This window comes from Nycticebus coucang, chromosome 4 (assembly GCF_027406575.1).
Source record: "Nycticebus coucang isolate mNycCou1 chromosome 4, mNycCou1.pri, whole genome shotgun sequence".
Classification (NCBI taxonomy): Eukaryota; Metazoa; Chordata; class Mammalia; order Primates; family Lorisidae; genus Nycticebus; species Nycticebus coucang.
The window spans coordinates 125,229,370-125,241,374 of NC_069783.1; the positions used below are offsets into that span (position 1 = coordinate 125,229,370).

The 12,005-nt window shown below is 42.9% G+C and overlaps 1 protein-coding gene across 1 annotated transcript in view; it reads right to left on the minus strand.

Annotated features, from left to right (window-relative positions):
• FAM222A (family with sequence similarity 222 member A) overlaps positions 1-12,005 on the minus strand; it is a 57,233-nt gene that overhangs the window by 16,758 nt on the left and 28,470 nt on the right. Inside the window, exon 2 of the mRNA XM_053589837.1 lies at positions 11,057-11,184. Within this exon, the coding sequence (XP_053445812.1) occupies positions 11,057-11,138 (82 nt within the window). The 5' untranslated portion in view covers positions 11,139-11,184. The remainder of the gene's footprint in view (positions 1-11,056; positions 11,185-12,005) is intronic.

The window sequence follows — 12,005 nt, forward strand, 5'->3', positions numbered from 1 at the left end:
GGGGCATGCTGTTCTCAGCCGCAGAGGTGCAATCTGAGGCAGGGAGATGCCACCTCACTTACCCAAGGTCCAGCAGAAGAGGGTGGGAGTTCACGTCTGCCTCCTGGATTAGCTGCCTCAACTCCACCCACTTTAGTCCCTTGGATACAGATAAGACTCAGTCCCTTACAACCCCACTGGGTCTGGTGGCTCTCTGGGGCTTCTGCACAGCCTATATTTGTCAAAAGTTTATATATTAACACCATGATTAGAAAGTCAAATATTTATTAGCAGGGAAGGTCCTGAGCAGGTGAGATAAACAGGCTTCAGTCCCAGGGGCTGCCAGGTCCTATATGGGACACCGGGACTCTGGCCAGCTGAGAGCAGCCTAAGGTCTGGTCTTACTTTCACCTGAGATAGGGGAGGAGGAATGGACTTTCCCTCTCCCCTCAGTTTTTCCCCTTTCTTTTTCTGCCATCACTTTCTCCAGTCACCTTTAGAGGCCACAACAGCTCACCTGAACACACACCCCTGGCTCTTCTGTCCAGCCTAACCTTGGATTCCAGAGAGGTGAACTGCAGCCATTTCTGGTTCACTGGTCACATTCTAGGCCACATGTGGTGACCAGATCCCATTACAGCCCTGTGCAGTCAGGCTACTCTGATCCCCACTTTATAGGAAAAAGAGGAGGGAGGTCCAGATTGGGCCACCTCTTCCCCCTCAAAACTGAGCTTTCGACATTATCATCATAGATGGTCAGAACTGGATGGCTTTCTAAGTTCACTTCATCTGACCCCCTGCTTTACAATGGGGGGAACACAAGCCCTGGGAGTGTGATCAACAGGTCCAAGGTCACGTTGCCCATGGCCTAACGCAGCACGTTTGTCTAAAAGATGCATTTAGTAATTAAAAAACAGAACGAAACAAAATGCAGCACAGTCCAAAGTCAGATCACAGAGCTCTGGGTCAGCCTTTTCTATCTCAGTTATGCCCAGGGGCAACAAAAGCAACAGGAGGGGACTAGGCTCTGATCTCACAAGAGTTGTGCCCACGAGGAAAGGGCAGGAACCTCCTTGGCCAATTGTCCAGGCACTGACTGGCAGCAGGGCCCCCAATTCGATTTGCTTATCTCCCTTCCTGCCTTCCTCTTTCCTGTGCTCTTCAATTACAGACAGCATCAGTGTCTTTTCCAATAAGCACACAGATGTCAAAGGATCTGAGTAGGCAGGGGAAGCAGGACATCCTTGGTTGTTCTCCATTCTCTCTCGTTCTAGCCTTAGAGCAGGAAGGAAGGACCAGCTCAGGTCAGCAGGCCTGGCTCCTGCCTCTGGCCAGTTGGCAGCAAAGGGCCAGGCAGAGAGCTGGATAGCAGCAATCAAAGGTTAAAATGAACTGACCTTTTTAACCAGGAGTCCAGCCTGGAAGAATTTTGATACAAATATGTTCATCACAGGAGTGCTTAAAATAATGAGAGACTAGAAACAACCTAAATGTTCATAAGCAAAAGGATGGTTAAATGTTGTCATTCTTTATCCACAAAATGAAATACAATGCCGCTGCAAAACCCCTCAACAAAAAAGTGGACTGCCAGTAGCTGCAGAGATCAGGTGGGGCTGAGGGAAGCAGAAAATAGGTGCCACAGCTGCAGCTTTCAGAAAGAGAAAGAGCCAGCAGAGTAGACCTCCCAAAAGTGAGGCACACCCTGAGGTACAAAATCTAGCCCCTTTATTTAAGGTGGTGAAAGCACAGGTATGTCACTGGTGACAGGACCTTTTCTTCTTAGACCAGTGACTTTCAACCAGTGTGCTGTAAGAGGATCTTAGATGTGCCGCAAAAATTTTTAAAGATCATTAATTAAATTATTTCTGAAAGAAGTTTAAAGCACAGTAAATATATCACTTTTTAACTCTTTTTAAAAATCAATATAATTTAAGTGTGCCACATAAGTTTAACTATAGATTCAAGTGTGCTGTGAGATAAAAAAGGTTGAAAAACACTTGGTTGAGAAGAGAAAGAAGGCGAGGCTACATAAGAAGTCACACGGACAAGCCATATTTGCAAGAACCTGCATGTTTCTGAGGCAACCAAGAGAATTAAAGGATAAATGAATTCACATATGAAACTCAGGGTCATGAGGAAAATTTGTTAGCCCAGGATGTGGCCCTGGCTATTCCCCAATCTGAGCCTCCTACAAATAGCTAGGCTGGGAAAAGTTCACTTCCTTGAACCAGCTTCAGACCTAATCAAAATACACTAAAAAATGAGGGCAAGGCAAAGCATTAGTAAAGTCATGGTGTTTTTGACCAAGTAGCCATAGAAGAGATGAAGATTTATAGCCAAGGATTTCATCAGGAAGGAAAAAACTTAGTAAGCAATTGTTTTTACAAAGCAAAACACAAAGAAGATATACAAGCATAGAAGGGCGGGGGGGGGGGGGAACATGTCCCCGAAAAGGGGGAAATAAAGTGAGCAGAAGGAGAAAAAAAAGGTGCTAAAAACACAGGAAGAAAGTGAGCAATATGAAAGGGACATAAGGTGTTAGAAAGGCTTAGTCAGAAATGGGTACACAGGGAAGACAGGTGAAAGACAGCCAACATATCCTCAACTGCAGTCCCCAAGGAAGGAGGCTTAAATAATACAAGCCTCGGATCTGATGCCGAAAGGGCACAGCACCATGTTCCAGGGAAAACCAACTGTTTTTTTTTTTTTTTTTTTTTTAAGACAGAACCTCACTATGTCACCCTGCCATGGCATCACAGCTCACAGCAACCTCAAATTCTTAGGCACAAGTGATCCTCTTGCCTTAGAAAACCAACTCTGAATAGTCAACTGCAAGACACATCCTACAAAGTAACGACATTAAAGATGGGAAGATAAAGCATAAGTGGGGGAAATTGCTCCATGGTAACACGCAACATTAGAAGACAGCAGAACAAATCCTAAAAAATCCTCAAGGAAACAAAATGACCCAGGAATTGTTTTTTCTTTTTTTTTTTTTTTTAAGACAGAGTTTTATTATGTCGCCCTCGGTAGAGTGCCGTGGTGTCATACCTCACAGCAACCTCAAACTCTTGGGCTTAAGCAATTCTCTTACCTCAGCCTCCCAAGTAGCTGGGACTATACGTGCCCGCCACAACGGGCAGGCATTGTTGCATTTGTCATTGTTGTTTAGTTGGCCCGGGTTGGGTTTGAACCCACCACCCTTGGTGCATGTGGCCAGCGCCGTAACCACTGTGCTATGGGTGCTGAGCCGGAATTTTTTTTTTTTTACTTAACCTATTCAAGTAAAAATGCAACAGATAGACCTTCTGAGTGTGAACTCCAGGAATACTGTTAACATGAGGCCTTCTTAAGCAACATATTGGAGGGATAACTTTGGATGATGGGAAAGTAAGGCAAAAGAATTGGTAGTGAGCACTGATCTGATTTACCGAAACAAATGTGGTAATCGTGGTGATGTAGCTAGATGCTAACATGACAAGTCCTAAGAATACAGGTATAGATACAGGTATGGAAAAAAGGGAAGAGTAGTATAAGTGGACTGATATCCTTGTCTTTGATAGCTGGAATCAAAAGATAATCATTTAAAGCTGATAGCAGGTCATAGAGGTTTAGTAAGAATTCCATGAAAAAGCTGGAACATATTCTTCTTAGTAAAGTATCTCAAGAATGGAAGAAAAAGTACCCAATGTACTCAGCCCTACTATGAAACTAATTTAGGGTTTTCACATGAAAGCTATAACCCAGTTACAACCTAAGAATAGGGGGCAGGGGGAGAGGGAGGGGAGGAGGGGGGGAAGTGGGTAGAAGGAAGGGGACTAGTGGGATTACACCAGCGGTGCATCTTACAAGGGTATATGTGAAACTTGGTAAATGGTCTGTGAAGCTAGTGAATGATGCCCCATGATTATATCAATGTACACAGCTATGATTTAATAAAAAAAAAAGAATTCCATGAAAAATGTTTCAGAGACAAAAAGGAAATGCACTAATTTCATCATTTTATTTCTCTTAGGGAAAGTAACATATTATTGTAAAGACACAGAGGATTAAGGAATTATTTACAGTTGTACCACTAGAACATCACCACCAACCTTCCTTATGATTAGTAGATACACAGACCACAAAAAGATTTTTTAAAGCAATTAAAGCACAAAAGATTGAACTAAGACTAGATATCTGTCATATCAATAAATGTAAATGGGCTAAACTCTATTAAAGGAGAAAAAAAGCATTCTGACTGGATCGCAAAGCTTAATCCAACTCTATAGTACAAGTCACATCTAAATAAAGTAATTCAGAAAGTCTGAATTAAAAGGATTGGCAAAGGTTTCAAGAAAAATGTGAATTAAAAAAACGCAGAGATTACCATCTTAATAGGTAAAGTTGAATACTGGCCTTTTTGGCCTGAATTCAATTTTATCTATTAGGATGTAATTTACTAAGAAGATTTAAGGTATAATCTTAGGTAATATCTGTGCACTAAATAACACTGCATCACCATTCATAAGGTCAAAGCTACAGGTGCTACAAGAATAGGAACATGTTAGCAATAAGTGTCTAATTCCTTTCTCTATCTCAGACAGGTAAGGTAAAGAAAATCTAACAACGTAATTAATGTGGTGGATATAATTGTTGGTATTCACTAAACTCTGAATCTTGAAAATAGAATCACTATCTTCAAGTCTCCATAAAAAAATCCACACAATTCTCACAATTATATCACTTAGAAAATTTTAATAAATTCCAAGAAAGTAGAAATAATAGATGAGTCCTGATCATAATGCAAACAAACAAACAAACAAACAAAAAACCTCTAAAAGTAATGAAACACAGAAGCACTTACTACTTGAGTTGATAGGTGGAATTCAAATGAGTATTAGGATAAAGAAGAAATCAAAACCAGATTATCGTATATCTAGGGAATGATAATGAAAATACTACATATTAGAAAATATAGCTCAGCAGTGCTCAGAAACTTCAAGGCCTTGATTTTTCCTTTTTCTTTTTTATTGGTATAAATATTTAAGTCTCTAACTCAAGAAATTAAAACCTAAGGAAAATAGAAAGAAGCCTTTAATAAAGATAAAGACATAACTTAATGAATTAGAAACCAGAAAATCCTAAAGATGGATCTTTGAGGAAGGGGGACAGATAATGTCATTAGCTAACTAACCCAATGAAGAAAAACAAAGAAAAGAGCACAAAATGTATAATGTAAGAAACAAGGCTGATTCACCACTTAAAAGAATTCTAAGCTCAGTGCCTGTAGCTCAAGCAGCTTGGGTACTAGCCACATACACCAGAGCTGGTGGGTTCGAATCCAGCCTGGGCCTGCCAAACAACAGTGACAACTCCAACCAAAAAATAGCCGGGCATTTTGGCAGGCGCCTGTAGTCCCGGCTACTTGGGAGGCTGAGGCAGGAGAACAGCTTAAGCCCAGGAGTTGGAGGTTGCTGTGAGCTGTGATGCTACGGCACTCTACCAAGGGTGACATGGTGAGACTCTGCCTCAAAAAAAAAAAAAAAAAAAAAAAAAAAAGAACTGTAAAAAATTATTTTGTTCAATATCCAAAATGGATAGTTTTCTAGAGAAACATAATTTACCAAACTCAATCAAGAAGTAGTAGAACAATTAAAGCAGACCAATTATTACACAAGAAATAGAGAACATTTCCAAAGAGCCACCCACCTTCCAAATAAATGTGTCCTGGTGGATCAATAAAACTTTAAAGAACAGATAACTCCATGTCTATTTAAATTGTTCTGAACCACACTGAAAGAAGCTCCATTTTATGAGCTGTAATATAGCAAAACCCAACCAAAACAGCCTCCCAAATTAGGAAACTAAAAATTAGAAAATAACCTCACAAATGAAATTGAGGGAAAAATCCTAAATATTATAAAACAAATCCAATCCAGCGGTATATTATAAAGAAATATTCACCATCACCAAGTGGGGTAGGGTTTAATCTAAAATGCAAGGATAGTTCAATATTAAGAAATCTCTTAATATCATTATTCATATTAATGAACTGAAGGAAAGAAAACATATGATCATCTGCATAAACACTGAAAAGTTATTTGGCAAAATTCAACTTCCATTCTTGATTTTAAAAATACTTAATGAAACAGGAATAGATGGACACTTATTTAAGCTGATAAAATATCTGCCCCTAAACCAGCATTAATTAGGAAATCTAAAAGCCATAAAGCAAGAATCTTATCACCACTATTATTTTTCCAGTTTCAGGGAAAGTAGCCAACTGTATTTAATAAGACAAAGAAATTAAAGTATAAAACAAAGTAGGAGGTAAAATTATCATTTGTAAATGATATGATAGTATAAATGGAGAACCCAAGAGCCTAAATTGAAAAACCATTATAAACAATAAAAGAATTCAGTGAGGTGGCTGAAGTTAATAGCCTTCATGTAAACAACCTCCATCTGTGGAAAAAAAAGACAAGCCAAAAAAGCTAAACTATCCAGAAGTAAACTTAATCAACAACGCACAAGATCTAAATGAAGCAAATGTTAAACCATTCCTGAGGGACACAAAAGAAAGGCTATCATGTTCTTAGAGGAAAGGGCAGCATCATAAAAAGGCCATTTCTTCATAAATCTAGAAATGTAACACAGCTGGGTGTGATGGTGTGCACCTGCAGTTCCAGCCACTTGGGAGGCTGAGACGGGAGGATCATTTTAGCCCAGGAGTTTGAGGCTGGAGACTGCCATGCTGGTGCCTGTGAATAGCCAGTGCACTCCAGCCTAGGCAACAGCATGAGGTCCTGTCTCAGGAAAAAAACAAAAAAGTAATGCAATCTCAGTAACAATAAGAACAGGGTTTTTGTTTTCACCTTAGGTAGGGATTCTATAGGTTAGACAGGAAAATAAATAAAACAGCCAAGGAAATTCAGGTGGAGGCTGATAACAAGGAGCAAAACAAGCTCTCTCAAATGTTAAGATGTAGTACAGGTGAGTATCCCAGTTCCAAAATGCTCCAAAAGCTAAAACTCTTTGAGCCCTGACATGTCACTCAAAGGAAATGCTTCTTGGAGCATTTTGGTTTTTCAGATTTGAGATGTTCAACTGGTAAGTATAATGCAAATATTCCAAAATCTGAAACACTTCTGGTTCCAAGCATTTTTAAATAAGGGACACTCAACTTGTGCATACATGCTATGATGTGTAATGGCCTCGCAAACATATGCTAAGTGGAAGTCAGTCACAAAAGACAACATATGGTATGATTCCATTCCTGTGGAATTCCAGAATAGGGAAATCTACAGAGAAAGAAGGGCGGCTGGAGACTAAGGAGGTGACTGTCCAACACAGAGGTTTCTTCTTCAGGTGATGAAAATATTCTAGAATTGATGGTGGTAATGGTTATACAATTCCGTGAACATACCAGAAATATCTGAATTGTGCACCTCAAAGGGGTGAATGGTATATGAATTATATCTCAAAGCCATAAAATTTTTTTTTTTTTTTTTTTTGTAGAGACAGAGTCTCACTTTACCACCCTTGGTAGAGTGATGTCACAGGACTCACAGCAACCTCCAACTCCTGGGCTTAGGCAATTCTCCTGCCTCAGCCTCCTGAGTAGCTGGGACTACAGGCGCCCGCCACAATGCCCGGCTATTTTTTTGTTGCAGTTTGGCCGGGGCTGGGTTTGTAACTGCCACCCTCGGTATATGGGGCCAGCGCCCTACTCACTGAGCCACAGGCACTGCCCAATAAAGCCATAAAAATTTAAAATATAATAATCAAAGCAGTATTGTACTGATACTTTAATACACTTGGATCCATATATCACACTTTATACCAGATAAATTACAAAACAATCAGTGGTCTATGAAACCAGGGTATGGTGCCCCATGATCACATTAATGTACACAGCTATGATTTAATAAAAAAAAAAAAAAAAGAAATCTATCATAAATGAACTAGAAGCAACCTTTTAAAACATATAGATCTGGCTCGGTGCCTGTAGCTCAAGTGGCTAAGGCGCCAGCCACATACACTAGAGCTGGAGGGTTGGAATCCAGCCCGACAGACAAATAATGGCCTGCCAAACAACAATGACAACTACAACCAAAAAATAGCCAGGCGTTGTGGCGGGTGCCTGTAGTCCCAGCTACTTGGGAAGCTGAGGCAAGAGAATCGCTTAAGCCCAGAATTGGAGTTTGCTTTGAGCTGTAATGCCACAGCACTCTACCCAGGGCCACAGCTTAAGGCTCCGTCTCCAAAAAACCAAAAAAAAAAAAAAAAAAACCCCAAAAAACCATATAGATCATACATACCTGTAGTTTTTTTGAAACTCTCTCACTCCACTGCCCAGACTAGAGTGCTGTGGCCTTAGCTTGGCTCACCGCAACCTCAAATGTCTGGGCTCAAATGATCTGCTGTCTTGGCCTCCAAGTAGCTGGGAGTACAGGCATGTCCCACAATGCCCAGTTAATTCTTGTAATTTTTTTTTTTTTTTTGCAGTTTTGGCCAGGGCCAGGTTTGAACCTGCCACCCCTGGTATATGGGGCTGGCACCCTACTCCTTGAGCCACAGGTGCTGCCCTAATTCTTCTATTTTTATTTATTTTTTTGGGACAGAGTCTCACTATGTCACCCTCGGTAGAGTGCCGTGGCATCACAGCTCACAGCAACCTCAAACTCTTGAGCTTAAGTGATTCTCTTGCCTCAGCCTCCCAAGTAGCTGGAACTATAGGCACCTTGCCATAATGCCAGTCTATTTTTTGGTTACAGTTGTCATTGTTGTTTAGCAGGCCCCGGGCCAGGTTCAAACCTGCCACCCTCCGTGCATGTGGCTGGTGCCGTAACCACTGTGCTACGGGCGCCAAGCCAGTTTTTCTATTTTTAGTAGAGATGGAGTCCCACCCTCGCTCAGGCTGGTCTCAAACTCCTGAGTTTGAGCTATCCTCCTGCCTTGGCCTCCTACAGTGCTAGGATTACAGGTGTGAGCCGCTGCGCCCAGCCTGCATATGTAGTATTTTTAAAATCATAATAGAAGAAACCTGGAGAAACTTAAAATAATAATTTCAGCCCATGGAAGAACTTTCTAAGTATGACACAAAATCCAAAGGCCATAAAAGGAAATACAAATTTCACTTCCCAAAGAAAATTCCTCCATGGCAGCACTGAAGATATATAAAGATTTCCTATAAACCAGGAAGGACAAAAACCACAACCCAATCAAACAAAAGGGCTCAGGAGATAAGTGGATTACGCAAAGGAAAAACAAACAGCTCAAACATGAAAGATGTTCAACATCGCTTATATTAAACGAAATTAAAACTACATCATGACTTATTTTCACCACTCAGGTGGGCAAAGCCTGAAAGTACCATGCATGTGAGGATGAGGGCAAACAGACCCTCTCACACAAGAGTGAAGACTCCATCTGGTCATCTTTGGTGCTGTGGGGTGTTAACACGTGCGCAATCTACAGACATCTGTCAGACGGCATCTATCAAAATTACAGACGCACATACCTTTGACTCAGTCAAGGTCAAAGCCCAATTGCTTCTTCCAGACATACACTCTGTAGGTTTATCCACACCCTAGTGACACAGAGTTTGTTGCTGCAGCATTGCTTGTCACAGCAACAGGTTGGGTATAAATAGGGGACTGGCTAAATACATTATGGTTCCTTCTTACTAGGGAGAGCTGTGTGGCAAAAGAATGAGGGAGTTCTTTATAAGCTAACATACAGGAGATGCTGCAAAGTGAAAAGGTGAGGTACAGAACAGTGTGTAAAACAGCTATGTACACATGTTATCTACTGATACATACACAAAACATCTCCTGGAAGGACCCACAGGAAACTAACATCTGCCTCTGGGGAGGAGAGTAGGTGAAGGCTTCAGACTATATACCCCTTCTTTATTGACACATTTTTTTGAGACAGAGTTTTACTCTGTCTCTCTGGGTAGAGTGCAGTGGTGTCATCTTAGCACACTGCAACCTCAAACTCCTGTGCTCAAGTGATACTCCTGCCTCAGCCTTCCCAGTAGCTGGGACTACCAGCACACACACTGCCACACCCAGCTAATTTTTCTATTTTTAGTAGAGATGGGGGTCTGTCTCACTATTGCTCAGCCTAGTCTTGAACTCCAGACCTTAGGTAATCCACCCCAATTGGCCTCCCAGAATGCCAGGGTTACAAGTGTGAGCCACTGCACCAGGACTCAAAATTTTGAGTTTTGGATCACACAAATGTGTTATCTTGTCACAAGATAAATATTTGGAAGATACTACACTACAGTGTAAGCATAAGGATGACAACTGATTTTGGGCTTCAGGACAGAGGCAATAGGGAGGGGTGGGGACTTTGGTAAATGGGAAAGGATATCCCCTTTATAGAGGCAACAGTTCAGCCCTAACCAATAGCTGTAGTATAGGAACAAAGGCCTGTGTCACCGGATCCTCTGATTTTTTTCCAAGAGATACTAGAAATCCAGATTTTTATGCAGATTTCCCTATTTTTAACTGTTTCTAGGCACTTCATTTTTTAAAAAAAACCTTGCAGTAACTAAAAATAATCAGATCAGAGGGTCTGGAACTCTGACCCTAGATGGTCAGGGAGGACAAACTCTAGGAAGTCACCAAGTCCAGCTCCCTAATTTGACATGGTAAAAAAACAAGGCCAGAGAGGGGAAGGATGTGCCCCAAATCACATAGCAAATGGGGCCTAGAGCTGGGATCCCATTCAGGACTATGATGGTGAGTTGGATAGTGTATTGTGCCACAGCATTTGGTGGGGTTGCAAAGGAGTGTGGTGCTGATGCGAGAAGGAGGTCATGCCAGACAAAGGGGTGGGTGTTGTTTTGGGGAATAAAGTCCAGGGAGGTGGCACAGCATGGGCAGAGGCCTAGAGGGTCAGTAGGGTTGCAGTGAGGGTACATGGTCAGAGGTGAGTGGCATTTCCTGCCCACAACCTGCTCTGCAAAGGCCCAAGGTGGTGTAAGCTTAGAGTGTCTAGCACAGAAAGCAAGCCCCAGAGGATTCAGAGTGGGCAAGGGAGAGGAAAGGTGGCCTGGGCAGGGGGAGGGTGTCCCACTCACACTTGCGCAGCTCCAGGCTCTTGCTCGGGCAGGCCAGGTGCTGGCCTGGAGGGTTCTGGGTCCTTTGCAGACAGGCCAGCATGGCGGAGCTGGAGGCCCCCGGGGGGGCACACTCTCCAACAGGGTCCCTGTGAGGAGGGAGAGGAGATGACTGTCACTTGGGAGTGTTCTGTGCCCACCTCCTGCCACCCTCCCCAGCACCCCACAGAACATGAGAAACTTTCTGAACAGACACCCCTTTCTCCTTATTTGACAGATGAGGGGACCAAGGCCCAGAGACATCAAGAGGCTCATCTGTGGCCTCATAGGAAGGGACAGAATCCAGGGCTCTGGAGTGGTGGACTTCCACCATGACAGGGCCGGAACCAACGAGTCAGACGTGGCCCGGGCCCCGCCTAGTGTGTGGTCACCTGCTGCAGGGGGCTGCCCTGATGTCTCCAGGCTGGGTCAGACCTCACCCTCTGTGTCCCACAGCAGGCTGTCCTTTAGGCTAGTGGCAGGCCTCTGTGAGCAGGCCAGCCTTGAGCTGGACAAAGGTGAAGATCCTACTTGGTCATCTTGGCTACCTGGAAGGGTACCCAGGAAATGCTAATGGGCACACAGATGTCCCCATCAACTGAAGTACTGGTCTGCTTGGTGTATTCACAAGGGGAGATACGAGGATGGCTCATCCCTGGAAGAACAAGTGGCCGCCAATCCTGACCCACGCTAGGCCCAACCCACGTGGGCCACCAAGGCTCTCCTGAGCCAGGATTCTCACTCCAAATAGGGACAGGCCCAGGTGTGAACTCAACCCTGGACACCCTTTGATATCCACCCACCCAGGCACCTCAGCCCCACCACTTCCTGTCCTTCTCCCCAAGTCCTGAGCAGCCAAGCTGGGTCACCTCAACCCTCCTGTTGGTTCATAAAAAGGAGAAGAAAAAAGAGGGGGGTGTGTGTTGAAGGG